At 54.6% G+C, this 16,203-nt stretch overlaps 1 protein-coding gene across 1 annotated transcript; it reads right to left on the bottom strand.

Annotated features, from left to right (window-relative positions):
* Positions 1–171: 171 nt before the first annotated feature.
* SLC7A4 (solute carrier family 7 member 4) lies at positions 172–15,357 on the bottom strand. The gene is made up of 5 exons (XM_044989376.1): positions 15,209–15,357; positions 6,993–8,065; positions 5,594–6,270; positions 3,831–3,939; positions 172–2,995 (listed from the first exon to the last, which is right to left on the bottom strand). The coding sequence occupies exons 2-5, from the start codon at positions 7,972–7,974 to the stop codon at positions 2,802–2,804; spliced, it is 1,962 nt and encodes a 653-aa protein (XP_044845311.1). The 5' UTR covers positions 7,975–8,065; positions 15,209–15,357; the 3' UTR covers positions 172–2,801.
* Positions 15,358–16,203: the final 846 nt, after the last annotated feature.

The raw sequence follows: 16,203 nt of genomic DNA, 5'->3' as shown, positions 1-16,203 counted from the left end.
TAATCCGGCCCTGGGGCCTATTTGAGGCTGGGGCTGGTGATGCTATACCCCTGCTGCTGTGCAGACTTGCTCCTCAAAGGGACCCCTCAAATTCATCTCCAGCTGGAGTCAGCAGCCAGCCTCCCAGCCCTGGTGCTTCTGCCTGGGTCCAGTCTTGGCAGGACTTGGGCACGATGCAGCAAAGATGTTGGAGATTTGGAAGAGCAAAGCACAAGAAGAGCTGTGCCCGAATCCCTGCTGGTGCAGCAGGGTGCCTCAGAAGGGGCTTTTCTGTGGGGCCGGCAGGGCTGGCCTCAGACTTGCACCAGGCTGGCTCCACTTCCAGGTAGACTGACTACAGCACAGTGTGGACAGACTCCAGCCTAGGCAGAGCGACTGCAGGACCATAATTTATAAGTAGGGCTAGTGTCAGCACCTTTGTTACAAGCTGTTACACAGAGGCACCGAGCACAGCACAGCAGGGAGACACAACTCCATTGGCAATAGCAGCCCCCCGTGTGGTACATTTCACACAACACAAGTGCCAGGGCAGGGCGCAAGGTGGTACCAACAGAGCACGGAGCAACCAGGACCCAGAACAGCATGTGCTAAATACACCACCTTAGGCAGTCACAGCAAATTCACAAGCTAATGCCCAGGCTGCACAGCTGCCTCCGGTGGGCTCCAGGAGCAGCTCTCAGCCGCAGCAGGCAGAGCCAGGCTGTCAGAACGTAAGCCCAGAGTCCCTTCCCCTTATCTCCTGCCTTATACAAACCCCTCCCAGTGCGCCACAAGGCCAGGGGAGGCGGATGGGGGGCAGGCACTGCTGCAGGGCCTGGCCGTTGTGCTTTCTGGGGTGCGTGCGTTGTCTCTGCACATTTCCTCCTAATAAATACTAGTAACTAGGCCTCGGCCACAGCTCACCCAGTAACAATGCCCTACTCACACCTGCACCTCACCTGGGCCACAGCAGAGCCGGGGGGAGGCGGGGGACAGCTGACATGCCCACTCGCAGTCTGCAGCTGCGGAGGGTGGGGGATGTGTACAGTAAACAACAGCCACCTTCCCGCTCCCCCTGGGCACTGGCTTAAAGTCAGAGCTGGGCTCAGTAGCTCATGGCACAGCAGCCAAGAGGAGAACACGGGCAAAGAACCGTGGAAAAAGGAGCCTCAGAAATGAGCTGATCTGCAGGGCAAGGCCTTACCCTGACACCAGGCAGAGGGGATCCCAAAAGCTGGCTTTGCGGGGGAGGCCGCAGCCCAATTTACATGAAAGCTGGCAACAGAGCAGGGCCAGCCTAGGGGGCTAGAGCCTGCCAGGGTGTAGGGGGCACAAGGGCCTGCCCCCAGCCCTGTGCGCCGTGACAGCAGCCTGTAGGGCCACAAGGAAACTGCAAAGGGCGAGGGGCACAGGAGCCAGAGCCCAAAGCAGCCCCTTGTGGGGCCGTTCTCGGAAACGCAGAGCTGCCGCTCACTTTCAGAGCGCGCTCTCTGCCGGGCAGGGCCGAGCTGTCCTGTGTGTCGTACAGGGCTGAGCGCTAGGTGTGGAGGGCCGGGGGCACAGGAGAGTCAGGCTGGTGGTCAGGCAGCCCAGCTGCTTGGGATGAGCGAGCGAGGGCACAGCCAGGGTAATGTGCTATTTCACTGCACTAGTAAAGTGATTGTCTAGAAACCATTCACATGGGACTAGCTAACAAAGGGTAGTGGGGAATCTCTGCTCCCTCTGCACTTGCCCCAGTGTGGCCATGGATTTATAACCAGAGGGTTTCGGCTCGGCCTCACCTTTGCCAGCCCCACTCAGTACAAAGGCCTGGGCCGCCCCCCAGCACCACACTCATTTCTGTGCCTTTTAGAATAATGGAACCCCACAAATGTGCCCTGGGTGTGACCCCACTGAACTAGGTGCTTGAACATGCAGCTTCAGGGGGATAGCTCAGTGGTTTGCGCATTGGCCTGCTAAACACAGGGTTGTGAGCTCAATCCACGAGGGGGCCATTTAGGGACCTAGGACAAAAATCTGTCTGGGGATTGGTCCTGCTTTGAGCAGAGGGGTGGACTAGATACCTCCTGAGGTCCCTTCCAACCCTGAGATTCTATGATTCATGCTGACCTGGGCCAGGGCAGGGAATGCCAGCAGGTGCCTGATCAGCACCCGATTGTCTGTGCCAAGAACCCCAGGAAAGCTCGTGTAGAAATGCCCTAATGCTGTGCACTTGTAGCGCTTTGCACACACCATCTAATTAAGCATCACCCTCGGCTGGGGATGAGGTTTAGGGAGAAGGGACTCAGCCGAGGCGAGGAGTCCATGTGAGAGCCAGGATAAAGTCCTGACTCTCAGCCCTGCGTGACCTGGGTGTTTGCCAGAGACCCTTCATCATACACCCTGGGCCATGGGAAGAGATGGGGGGCTCTGCTGGGAATGGCCACATTGACTCTGTTGGCCCCCGATATTTCAGGACGGGCAGGGCACAGAGTGGTGGAGCTGAAACGTGACCCCTCTGTTGTTACGAGGGTTGTGCTGGGTTTGGCAGGGGATTCGGGTGGAGCAGTTGGGGAAGACGCGGCTTACACATTACTACGAGCTAGAAGTGGGGGAAAAAAGCCAGATCCCTGTGCGCCAGGGTATGGGAAAGGAGGCAGCCATCACCTCCCTAGTGCTTTTGCTGTGAGTGCGGAGGGGAAAGGATGTGTATCACCGTCCTGTCTCCAGCGCCCAGAGTTTGCTCAGGGAAGACCCAGCCCTGGCAGCTGTTTCGGCAGAGGAAAGTGGGGGGTGGGGTGGTGTCATTTTTCACGCAGGGAGGCTGCTACGCCCTTGACGCATCATCGCTTGGCTTCCTCGGTCACCATGTCCGGCAGCTCCGTCAAGGGCTGGGGGTTGGGTTGAACCGCCTGCACCGTCTCCTCCAGGCTGCTGCTAGGGAACACCACGTAGCGGGCGCTCACACTGCGGGACGTGGGCTCACGCAGGTTCTCTTTGCTGTGCCAGATGCCGTAACCAAAGTACACCAGGAGGCCTGTTGCAGCAGAGAGAGAGAGTGTGTTTGCTTTAGCAGCAAGGCAAAGGAGCTTGCGTCTGACTCAGCCAAGTGGGAGGGAGAGACCCCCTCCCCCGATATGTGCGATGGAGGTTCTGTCTAGGAAAGGGAGGGAAAATGAAAGCAGGCCCAACACCAGTGCTGCAGGGCCCCACCGGCCCCCGCCCGCCTACTCAACCAGCTGGCATTTTCCATGGCCCATTGTCTACGGTCCTTCCACCAGTTTCAGACCATGTGACAGTATCCCTCCCTTCCCATCTCTTTATAATGGCCCTGACCATCGTTGTATCCACACACCCTGCCGGGGAGTTAAAACCAAAGCCTCAACAGGCCCCTGCCCTGATTTCCCTCCTTACTTCCCCAGACCAGCCAGGGCCATGTCACTGATTTTTATTTTTTTTAACCCAAGACCGTTTTAATTCATTTTCCCACTGACAGCGAGATGCATTTTATCAAACACTTGGCCTACATCTCCCTAGCCAAGCTGCATTCCACTCTGCCAAGGCTTTTTATACTAAATAGCAGTCAATTCTTGATTCTTTTCTCTAACAGCGGATCACTCCCTTGGCTCTGACGCCTCCTGGGCAGCTACTGACGCTCTCTTACCCTTTGTTCCACGCTATTCTAAGCGATGCAAGTATATCCTTGTCTGCGTCCGACTCCCTAGTCATTCAAACATTGTTCTTCAGGCTTTGTTACAGGGACCTGTATGACCCAGCCCAGCATCACCATGGATGTCACCAGCTCCTCAGCTCAGAATGGGCCTGCTTCTCAGGGGAGGTAACGTCACTGATTAGCCACCGCCTGAACTCACCTAGGATCAACCAGACGGAGAATCGAAGCCACGTCATGTAGCTCAGCTTCAGCATGAGATAGACGTTCAGGAGAATACTCAGCGCAGGAGTGAGCGGCACAAGCGGAATCTGCCAGGAAAAGAGCAGCCAGTGAGAAGGAGAGAACACGCCTACGACAGTCACAACTAAGGCTGAGCTCACACATTCAAAGGACACGGCAGGGTGGACAACTGCTAAGAAAAATTCTTCAAAAAGGTTGTTGACCTATGACCTTTCCCCTGCTTGCAATGAGTATAATGATACAGGGGTATATGATTGACCTTAATGTTTTGAGTATCAAAACACTGATACTCAGCGCCTCGTTGTCTTGATGTTTTGCTTACTAGGTTGAAACAGACCTGGGAGGCAAGCAGGTGAACATAAGCAACTGGGTTCCCAGGTTTGCTATATTAAGGATTTTTTGTAGGAGGCCTAATAGCAGTAGTTACACTAAAGGCTGGGTTTTATTTATGATCCTACAGGCCTAGAGGAATATAACTTTAGGTCATAATTCTGCACTCTTATTCGTAGAAGGTGAGCAGGAGACCATGAAAGGGACAGGGCGAGATTTCTGAAGAAGGGAGTTCAGGGTGAGTTTGGTCTTTAGGTTACCAGGCACTAGACAGGTAGTTAGACCACACTGATGCATAGGAATCGTTAGGAAATAACAGAGAGGATTGATGCAAATGGTTAACATTAGGGCTGTCAAATGATTAAAAATATTAATTGCAATTGCAGTTTTAATCACAGTGTGAAACAACAGAATACCAATTTAAATGTATTATAAACATTTTGAATGTTTGTCTACATTTTCAAACATATTGATTTCAATTACACAGACTACAAAGTGTACACTGCTCACTTTGTTATTTTTTATTACAAGTATTTGCACTGGAAAGAGATAAACAAAAGATCTTGCTTCAACTTGTAGATGGCACTAAGGGGCATGCGAATGTTTAGCATATCTGGCACGTAAATACCTTGCAACACTGGCTACAATTGTGCCACACAAATGCCTGTTCTTACTTTCAGGTGACATTGTAAAGAAGAATTGTGCAGCATTATCCCCTGTAAATGTAAACAAACTCATCTGTCTGAGCGACTGGCTGAACAAGAAGTAGGACTGAGTGGACTTGTGGGCTCTAAAGTTTTACATTGTTTTATTTTTGAGTGCAGTTATTAAAAAAATTCTACATCTGTAAGTTGCACTTTCATGATAAAGAGATTGCACTATTGTACTTGTAGGAGGTGAACTGAAAAATACTATCTTGTGTTTATCTTTTTTTACAAGGCAAATATTTAATAAAAATATAAAGTGAGGCCTGTACACTTTGGGTTCTGTCTTGTAATTGAAATCAATATATTTGAAAAATGCAGAAAAGCATCAAAAATTTAAATTGGTTTTCTATTATTGTTAACCGGTGTGATTAAAACTCTGATTGATCACGATTAATTTTTTTAATCGAGTTAATTTGTTTTGAGCTAATCGCTCGAGTTAACTACATAATATTAATTATGCTTAATTGTGGGCATTTGGAGTGCCACAGATGGAGATGAAGGTGTCCTAGATGAAGATGTAACTCAAAAGCTTGTCTCTCGCCAACAGAGGTTGGTCCAGTAAAAGAAAACCTGCACTTTCACCACAAGCCCAGCCTTCCTCTACTGCAGACATTATTGTGCAAGGGCCAATCCAACCTCCCCCAGGCCACAGCAACCAATGAGAATGAAAGGGGCAGGTGGCTACCTGAAAGGTCTTGGTGCTCTGCTGTTGCTCATGGACCCAAATGAGAAGCAAGCTGAGCAGAAATCCCAGGCTGAAGAGCAGCAGCAGCAGGGAGTAGCTCCAGGTGGGCAGGTGAAGATGGGTGTTGCCAAATACCAAGATGGAGCACAGGCATATGGCAGACACCATCAAGGTAACCACGGCAATGGTGACCACCTCCCCAGGGTAGAAGTCGCTGAGGAGCTCCAGGTAGGGCTCGAAAGCTGCCTTCAGCTGCCCTGGCTCCCGGTGCACTTTGGCTTTGTCAGTGCTCACCAGCTGCAGCTTGTCCGAGAAGGATTCGTATTCCTTTAGCTCGCTGGGCCCAGCCCCTTCGTTGGGCCCAGGACTGGGCTGGCTCCCGGCAGGCTGAGGGGGAGCTGCCGACTTCTCCTGCTGAAAGCGCAGCACAATGATGCTGGCTGCGACGAAGGTGTAAGCCTGCAGAGTGCCAATGGACAGAAACTGCACCAGGGCCTCCAGGTCGAAGACGAGGGCCATCAGAGCCATGAGCACCCCAAACACCACAATCCCGATCACGGGCACCTGCGTGCGGGGGTGCACTCTGGAGAACACCTGGAAAAAGAGCCCGTCCTCCGCCATGGCGTAAACAATTCTGGGGAGGGAGAAGAGGTTGCTCAGCAGAACCGTGTTCATCGCTGGGGGGAGGGAAGGATAAAGAAAGAGAGAGAGGCCACAGGGTCAGAGTCACACACCCGAACCTGCCCACACCACCCTGGGGACCAGAGCTGGCTCAGGGACGAGGCAGCCATGCAGTTCCTGAGCTCATGTGCATCTGCCAGTGACTGTGGGGATCTCTCCCACGAGGCGGCCACGGTCAGGCTCATCTGCTCACTCCAGTGGAGCCCATCGCTCCTCAGTGGTTTTCCAGGGAGCAGGCACATGGTAGATCCAGGACCCTGGAGCCCGAGTGAATACTTTGCCATCGGGAGAGATTGCCTGGGAGTAGGAACTCCATCCAGGGCTCTGCTTCATTCCCAGGGTCCCTCAACCCTGGGACAGACCAACAGGCAGCCCCAGACAATGGGAGCAACTCAGAGGGGAGGCAGCCTCCAAGGAGGTGGAGTTAGCCCCCAGCATTTCCTATCCCCATGGTACAGCAGGGGAAACGGAGCAGAGCAGTTAAGAGACTTGGCCAAGGTCACGCTGCGAGTCAGTGGCAAACCTGGAAATGGCATCCAGGACTCTGAGCACTAACCAGTAGCCTGGCGGCTATGAATCAGGCCCTGGAAACGTGCAGTGCATAACTCGAGATGTCATTTCTTTCACGTACCCTGCCAGAGGGGACAGGCCGAGCTGCTATCCCAGGGACTGGGGCACTGGGCGTCTGGACCTGAGGTTTCAGCCTGTCCATACTTACCACAAATGGAACCAGCAGCTACTATAAACCCTGCCCACGAGTAACCTCGTCTGTAAAACGCATCTGCCAGGGCAGAGTCAGGATCCAGAGTGTGCCAGGGCACCATCAGCGTCAGCACCACGGACACCAGTATATAGGCCCCCGCGGCCAGGCCCAAGGAGATGGCTATTGCTCTGGGAACAGCCTTCTGGGGGTTTCTGGCTTCTTCACTGGAGGCTGCTATGACATCAAAGCCTACAAAGGCATAGAAGCAGGTGGCCGTGCCTGCCATGATGCCTGACAGTCCATATGGAGCAAAGCCACCTTCCTGAGCACTCCAGTTCTTGGGTTCTGCGAGAATGAATCCCATAACGAGGATGAAGAGGATCACACCCAAGCTGATGGCTGAGAACACGTGGTTAAGCCAGGAGGACACTTTGGCCCCAAAGGAGATGAATGCTGTGGCTATCAGCAAGACGCCTGCTGCCAGGAAGTCTGGGTACTGTGCCAGGAACGGTACCTGCCATGTGCCAATGTGGGTCTCAGTGAAATTTTTTATTTTATGACTAAATATGGAATCCAGATAGGCACTCCATGCCCTTGCCACCGCAGCGCCCCCGATCATGTACTCCAGGAGCACATTCCAGCCAATCAGGAAGGCCCAGATCTCGCCCATGGAGACGTAGGTGAACATGTACGCAGAGCCTGTCTTAGGCACCCGGGCACCGAACTCGGCATAACAGAGAGCTGCCAGCAGAGAGGCAAAGCCAGCAATGATGAAAGAGACGACGACAGCAGGGCCAGCAATCTCCTTGGCTACTGTGCCCGTGAGGACATACAGGCCAGAGCCAACCATGCCCCCTATGCCCAGCAGCGTCAGGTCAACGGTGGAGAGGCATCTGTTGAAGGTCGTCTCCATCATGTCATCCTCCAGAGTTTTCACCCGGTTGAGCTTCTGGCAGAAGCGGGTTAGGTCCGCAGAGCGAGGCAGCCGGCCCGCCATCTCACACAGACAGCCCCGCCTGCAGCAGGGACGGCAGGAGGACAGGGAGGGTCAGAGCAGCGTGTCACGCAGAAGTCTCCACGTCAAAAACCTAGCGAGGAATAAAGAAAACATGAACCAGCCCCTCTCTCCTCCACACACGTGGCCCAAACATGAGCCAGCCCCCTCTCCCTCCCTGCTCCCCACCGCACTTTAACTAACTCAGGTCCAGCAAGCATTAGCCTGGCTCCCGATTGTGTAACACCCACATCACATGACCAAGGATACGTCTCTCCAAACTCCCAACAATTACCAGCAGGGGGCAGGCAGGTGGCAAGGGCTCAGGAAGGTTTCCAGCTGGGCCCCTATGTTCCCAGACTCAGGCCTGCCTCGGTTGTTCCTCGAGGAACCACACCGGTTATGGGGAATTGTGTGTTACGGCTGTACATTGCAGCCAGGGAATCCAAGAGAAGTAGGGAAGAAGCAATGATTTATTAAGGATGTCCCGGTGTTCCATCAAAAAGTCCCTTCCCAGGAGGATTCCTGCTCACCCAGGAGTGAACCTGTCCTTTGTGAACAGACCACAGAATTGATTCCATATGTGTATCCACAAACCATTTACACGGGAGCCCATGACTTCTTTGAAATGAGTATTTTAGGCAGAGCTGGTAGTATCACCTCTAGTGAAGGCGACTGCCACTTTCAAAGATAAGCCCATTTTCAGTTGCATATCACTTTGCCAAACATTAAGGGTTTGGGCTGAAATTCCCAGTGCTGGGTGTCAGCCTGACTCTTTTTAGAGGTGATCAGAACCTGTTCAGCTGTTTCTGAGCACAAGGTGAAGAGGAAAAAATACATTGTTTTGCCTATGTGCACAAAAACCCCTACAACCATTTCACTGCGAAACACTAGCCCCTTCAGGCTCTGAAGCAGGGCCTGACATTTGGCAGGGAGGTTACCCTATAGTCAGGGATGTGCCTTTTGGTGTCCCCTTGAAAACTTGCCCAAATGTGGTCCCATTTTAAGCCTTTAAGATTTCAATTCACACATCAATGCTCAGTACAGACTGGCAGCGTTATGATCTCAGAGACCAACTGCACTGAGCATGCACCATTCCCTCCTGCCTCATACATGCTGATCAGACTCTGTTCCCACAGAGCATGCTCCATCCCAGGACAGCCGGTCCCTCTAATTCCTCCTCCCAGCTGCTGTGGGGACAGGTTCAGGACAAGGCAGCAGCCTGGCTCCAATACAAAGGGTGGAGGAGCAGAGGGGCAGGGGCCGGAGGGAAGGAAGAGGAGGGGCAGAGGGGATGGGGCAGAAAGGGCCTCAATCATTAGAGGACACTCCCCCTCCAGAACCTGTAACTGAACCCAGGATTCCTGAATCTCCACATTCCTCTGCTGTTAGCCAGCAGCCGTGAAACCCACTGGCAAAGTGTCTGCCTCACCCCTCCTTAGCGGATGGTCCCTCAGAAGCTAAGTCTGTTAATGCTCAGAGGTCTGTGCTGTGCATCTAAAGGTTCCCGCTCTGCTGGTGACCCACGTGGGGGAGACATATGGTCCAAAATGAACAAACAGAAATGTTATCGTGGCTTTTTAAAAAAATTATGAAATTACATTTTAAAAAAATGCTGTTTCAATACACGGAGTCACATGGTTTTTCTCGTGCTGAATGTTTAGTGTATGTTTGTTCCTCCATTGTTTTTTTAAACTGCAGCTGAGTAAAACAACCAGCCTTGGAATTGGTGATTTACAGCAACTAGCAGGATCAGCTCCCGAACAGATGCTGAGGGCCTCTGGCTAGCCCGGTACTAGGGGAGGAGCTATGCTGTGTGCTTTGACGTGTGTAACCCACACACCTCCTGGGCGTGGTGCTCTGTCCCAGCGAGTGGCACGGAGACCACACAGAGAGAGAGAGATTAATGAGTCTGCTCTACAGCCTGAGCTAACAGCCATATGGCTCTTAGCTCCCATAGTAGAAGCTTATGCACTAAGCTCCAGAGACCCCAGTTCGATCCCACCAGCCGACAACCGGGGGCTGTTACACAAGGGTATCTCAGAGATCTTCCTGGGCAAAGCACAATTCAGGAAAGGAGAAGACAATCTACAGATGGTGGCTGGGTGCAGGGAGAACAGATGAGGCAGGGGTTTCAAACACGCGGCCCACGGGGCTATTTCCTGCGGCCCGCCAAGCGGCTCGCACCCGCCCCCCCGGCCTATCTCCCGGCCAGGGGTGGGCAAGCTACAGCCACAGGATTGCCCCCCTCGAGCCCCGTGCGGCTCCCTGAAGTGGCTGACACCACCCTGTCCCCCTCCACCCCGCACTCCCATTGGCCGGGAAAGGGGAACCACAGCCAATGGGAGCTTTGGGGGAGGTACCTGGAGGCGCGGCAAGTAGCATACGGAGCCGTGAGTCCCCAGGGGCCACAGGGACATAGTTCCAGCTACATCCCGGAGCGGGGCTGGGGCCGGCAGCCTGCCCTGGCCCCGCTGTGTGCCGCTGCCACCCCAGGGCCCGAAGCCCTCCTGCACACCGCCCCACAACTCCCTGCCCTGAGCCCCCTGCCTGCACCCCACACCCCAGCCCCCTGCCCTGAGCCCCCACCACAACCCTCATACGCCCTCTGGGGGCAGAGAGTAGGCAGAGTTGGAGTGGGGACTTCAGGAAGGGGGTTGGAGTGGGGGCAGGGCCGGTGGCAGCAAGGGGTGGGGTGTCAGCGATGCGGCCCTCGGGCCAATGAACTAGCCCTCATGGGGCCCTCGTGGTCATTTGAATTGGAGACCCCTGGGACAAGGGATGAATCAGGCCCCGCTGTGTCTAAGCAGAAAATGTATCAACATTCCAGGTGGACAGAGTCACAGGTTTAAGGTTAGAATGGACCCGGAGATCATCTCGTGTGACCTTCTGTATAGCATAGGCCACCAACCCTTCCAGCCACCCCCACACCAAACCCAACAACCAGAATTAGACCAACATATTACAGACCCCAGGAGACTAGACTATGACGTGCCACAGGCAGAGAAGAGGAGGGACCAAGGGTGAACCAATGCCCTTGGCAACGGCAGGGAATCAATTTAGTGAGATATGCTGAGATCACTCTAGCAACTGACGCACACCCGATGCTGCTGAAGAAGATGAAAATGCCCCAAGGTCAGTGCTAATCTGACCTGGGGGAAATTCCTTCCCGATCCCATACATGGAGATCAGTTAGACCCTGAGCATGTGGGCAAGACTCAATAGCCAAGTCTGGAGAGAGAATTTGCAGAACCACCTGAGAGCACTGGCCCATCCCATCTAGGGTCCAGCTTTGGCCACCTCTGATGCTTCAGATGAAGGACCCTTCCCAGCCCAAACACCGGAATACACTGGGGGGCATTCCTTTCTGGTCCCTACAGGTGACCAACTGAAGTCCTGAAGCACAAGATTTTAGGAACATAAGACATGAACTAGAAGAGATCTCCGTGGCTGCCGAGTCCTGCCCCCATACCACAAGTTACCCCATCATACAATCACTCAGAAATTTGTCAAGCTCTATCTTAAAACTAGTTAGGGTTTTTGCCCACATAGCTTCTTCTAATTTCAGACCTAAATTTGTTCATGGCCAGTTTATCCCCATTTGTTCTTGTGCCAACACTGTGCTTTAGCTTAAATAGCTCTTCACCCTCCATAAAGTTTACCCACTTCCACTCCCCCCTTCCTCCCTGATGTAATTATAGAGCACATGCAGATCCCTCTCCGCCTTCTTTTTGCAAGGCTAAAAAAGCCAAGCTCTTAATTTCCTCTACTAAGACAGGCTCTCCATTCCCATGATTAACCTAGTAGCCCTTCTCTGCATCTGTTCCAGGTGGTGTTGGGGGTTTGGGTTTACACATGGGTGACCTGAAGTGTACGCAGTATTCCAGAGGAGGTCTTACCAGTGCCTTGTACAATGGCATTAATACTTCAATATCTTTACAGGAAATGCCTCGCCTGATCCAGCCGAGGGTCACATTTGCTTTTTCACAGCCACGTCACATTGGCAGCTCATAGTCATCCTACAATCAACCCACATAACCAGGTCTCTTTCCTCTTCATCACTGCCAACTGATGAAACTCCAGCTTGCAGCAGAAATGCTTATTAGTCCCTATGCTGCATGATCTTGAACTTTGTACTATTAAATTTCATCCCACTGCTCTTACCCCAGTCCTCTAGGTCATTCGGGTCTTCTTGTGTACTAGTCTGATCCCCCTCTGTACTGATGGTGCCCCTCAACTCTGTGTCATCAGCAAATTTTGTTAGCACTCGTCCTACTTCTTGTGCCAAGGTCCTTAATAAAAATATTCAAGATTGGCCCCAAGACTGATCCTTGAGTAGCCTTCTGCCAGCCCATCATTCACTTTTCAGCACAACCCGTTGTCTTCTCTCCTTTAGCTAGCTCCTTACCACCTTACAATTCTTGTACAACTCCCATCTTCTCCTGCTTCCCTGATAATGTAGTGCTGTATCAAATGCTTTACTGCTATTAGATCTATGGCATTTCCCTCACCTAAAATATCAATTATCAAAGAGAGACATCGGGTTAGCTTGGCATTGTCTTCCTTTGGTAAGCCCATGCTGCATTACCTTCCTTTCTCCATTTACTTCCATGTATTTCATTATTCTTTCCGTCTCAATTGATTTTAAAGCCTGATGTACTATTGAGGTCTGACTAAGGGTATTTTTCCACAACAGACACACACCTGCTCACGGGACTCAGGCTGCGGGGTGGTTTCATTGCAGTGTAGATGTCCAGGCTCAGGCTGGAGCCCGGGCTCTGGGACCCTGCAAGGTGAAGAGGGTCCCAGAGCTCAGGCTCCAGCCCGCTCCTGACCCAAGCTCCCCGAGCCCGAGTTGGCTGGCACAGACCAGCTGCAGGGTTTTTTTTGCTGTGTAGACATACCCTGACAGGTCTACCATTGCCCAGATCACTCCCCTGCCCCCCTTTCTTAAGTATTACATTGGTGATTGGCCAGTCACATGGTACCACCCCCAGTTTGATAGTTTTATTAACATCCTTGCTACTGGATTTATGTGCCAGCGCTTTCAGTATTCTGGGATGGAAATTACTGGGTCCCCACCCCAACGTCAGCACATTAAGCTCTTAAAGTGTTGCTGCCACCTCGGATGTGGTTTGGAATTGGCAGGGAAGGGAGGAGCACAAAGGTGGACAGGTGCCACTTTTGCACCTTCGTGATTCTGGGGGTGTCTTTGGGCCACAGTCTGTTACAGCTGTAAACTAGAGCAGTCCAGGGGCTGCCCTAACTTATCGTTACTGCCTATAGAGCCATCCAGCAGACCAGGGCAGCCAGAGTGCAGTGCTCTGGCAATTCCCCTTCCCTCCTCCTCTAACATGCCCCTAACCTGGGGGCAATGAGCAGCCCCCCTTTATCAGTAGACTCCCCCACCTTCACCAGGGGAATTCCTGTGCCTGGGCTCCACCCCCTTTTATGCTAAACACACACAGCCCAGAATCAGGGCATTGGCTAGCACAGCAAAGAGCCCTAATCTACCATTGTTCCTGAGCTGCTTGGAACTGCAGGTCACAAAGATCTTGGGTTGTTCCCAGGTGCTGGGCCACTGATGCAAATTACTTGTCAATGGTAGCTACTGGACAAGTCCACTTTTATCACACATTTCCCGAGTGTGAGGAGTGCGTGGGCTCCTCGTACTGAGGGACTATATAAACCTCAACAAGTACAGTCAGGCAGGGAGGGGCCCTGTGCCGCGCTCCCTAGATGATCGTCACTGGCCAGGCCTTGCCCCTTTCTCCACCATACTGCTGAGGTGGTGAGTGCAGGAGCAGACTCAAGGTATGTCTACACGGCATTCGTACCCTGTGATTGCAGCATAAACATCCCCGCCCTGCCCCAGCTCCTGCGGTGTCCCTCTCTGGTGGGCAACCCACCCCATGAGGCTCCGTCCCTCTCTAGTAGCGGCTGGCCCACATCCACAGGTGCAGGAGCCTGCTACAGAGCCGGTTCTTTCAGCTCCAACAGAAGCGGCGCCTGCATTTAGAACCAGACAGCCCCAGTAACGGCAGTGTCGGCCACCCACTCGGGGAATCGTGGAACATCTGCCCACTCTTCAACCGGAGACCAGCCTCTCCCTCTATTCAGGGCCAGGCTCTCCCACTTGCCTGTCAGGCTCCCAGCTCCTTGAAGCCTCCTAGGACCAAACCACCTGCCCCCAAGCTCGCTGCCCCACAGGGGTCTTAGTTCTCAACAACCCTCCATGCTCCCCCAGCCTAACTATCCCCTCCCCCAGCTCTCAGAGCGACCCCAGCTCCCCCAGGAGCCCTGAACCTGGTAGCTTCCTGAGCATGGCTCCTCTCCACCCATTGATACCAGCTGCTGCAACCCTAAATCCACTTGTTCAACCTGGTTGCTAGTTCACCCAGGCCCCACCCTTCATACACTCACTGACTCCAGCTGTTGGTCCCTTCATTCCAGCCTCCTGCTCCTCTGGCCTCAGCTTCTCCCCACCCCCACCCGCTATTACCCACTGCCCCACTCTCTCCAGCCCCCCAGTAACACCCTCCTCCAGTTTTCTTTCATCTGCCCCCATCACCCCCCAGTTACTCTGCTCTCACTGGCTGCACTGCCCTCCGGGGGAGGGGGGATGGGGGGTTCTCTCTCCCATCCTGCATCTTTTAGGGGTAGCCAGCTCCCTCTATCCCAAGGGACCGCCAATGGAGCTTGACCACTAGCCCCAAATCCTGTGGGAACCCCAATATTCAGGGGAAAGGCTGGCACCCTCCTCCCAGCACCAGGCCAAAGCCCAGCCAGGGAACGAGCCGGCCCCTCCTGCTCCCAGGGGAGCTGGGCAGAGATTGCTGAGCTCAGACACAGGTCCGGGGGGGGGGGGCGCACAGGCAGTCCCTGCCCCCCACCCCCCGTTCCCCTCCTGGCCTGGCCAGCTGGGGGGCGCAAGGGGGAAGCGGGGAGCTCGCTGCCTGTGATCACGGTGCTGCTGGGAGATCTCCTGCCACCTGTCCGGCTCTCCCAGACCCCGCCTGCCGTGACTGAGCGGGGGGGGGGGGGGGCAAAGGGACGGATGTCAGAGCCTGCACCCCCCGCAGGTCCGCGCAGCGCCCAGTGCCGTGGGGGGGGGACGGGGGTGTGTGCAAGGGCGGGGACCGGGGGGGCCTCTCCCCTCCTGCTCGCCGCGACCCCCGTGGGTGGGTCCGGCCCTGGGCTGCACAGGTGCCAAGGGGCCGGGCCGGGCCGCGCTTACCTGCCCCGGCGCCGGGACCGCTCCCGTCTCCCCGCGCAGGACCCAGCCGGCCGCCGCCTTAGCTACCTTCGCGCCGCGCTCGCCCCGGTGCTCGCCCCGCCCCGCGGCCGACCGGCAGGGCCCGGATCAGGCTGCGCCCGGGCATCGCGCCGCGGGCTCGGCTTGCGCGGCCCGAGCAGGGCTGGTGCTGCCGCCTCGCTGCTGCGGCTGCCCCCGGGGCCGCGCCCTGACCCGCCCCCCGCCTGGACCAGGGCGGGGTCTCGTCCCGGCGCGCCCGTCACCGCGGTATCAGGGCCTCCCCCGCAGGGCGGGCGCCTTCTCCCAGCGCCCCTGGGACACGGAGACAAAGGCCAACACCTGCCAAAGCCTCCCCCTGATCTGTGGCCAGCCCGAGCTGCGCTCGCGCCCTGGCCCTTTGGGCAGCCTGGGTGCCCAGATGTTCCAGTTTTATAGGGACAGTCCCGATTTTGGGTCTTTTTCTTATAGAGGCTCCTGTCCCGATTTTTCACACTTGCTGACTGGTCACCCTGTGGGCAGCCCTGGGTGTGAGTCAGTCCTTCCCAGCGCTGCTTGGGAGGAACGTGGCACTTTCCAGCCCGCAAGGCCAGTCCCTGCCCCAAGGCCAGACAGACGAGGGGTCGTTAAAGAAAGTCCCGTGACAGAGACAAAGCTAGAAGTGGTTCCGCTCGGCCCAGCTCTGTCACCTTCACTAGGAGACCCTCCTGCTGCCTCATTCACTACACCCCTGATCCTCTGCCTTAGGCTGGTGAGGGCTGATGACCCCTCACTCCAATTGTCACAACCCACCTCCCTTTTACATTGAGTAGAAAAGTGAGAGTAAAAATGGATCAGTGCCAACTGTGATCAGCCTATTGAACTGATGGGGGGGGGATGCTTGGAGAGGTAGACAGAGAACTCGACCTTAAAGGGGGAAGGGGTGTAGGGAGTGAGATTTTAGCAATAAAGTTTTCAGCATCTCCCACTCCCGCAGTTGC

This window comes from Mauremys mutica, chromosome 16 (genome assembly GCF_020497125.1).
Source record: "Mauremys mutica isolate MM-2020 ecotype Southern chromosome 16, ASM2049712v1, whole genome shotgun sequence".
NCBI lineage: Eukaryota > Metazoa > Chordata > Testudines > Geoemydidae > Mauremys > Mauremys mutica.
This window is presented reverse-complemented; position numbering and strand designations above follow the sequence as displayed.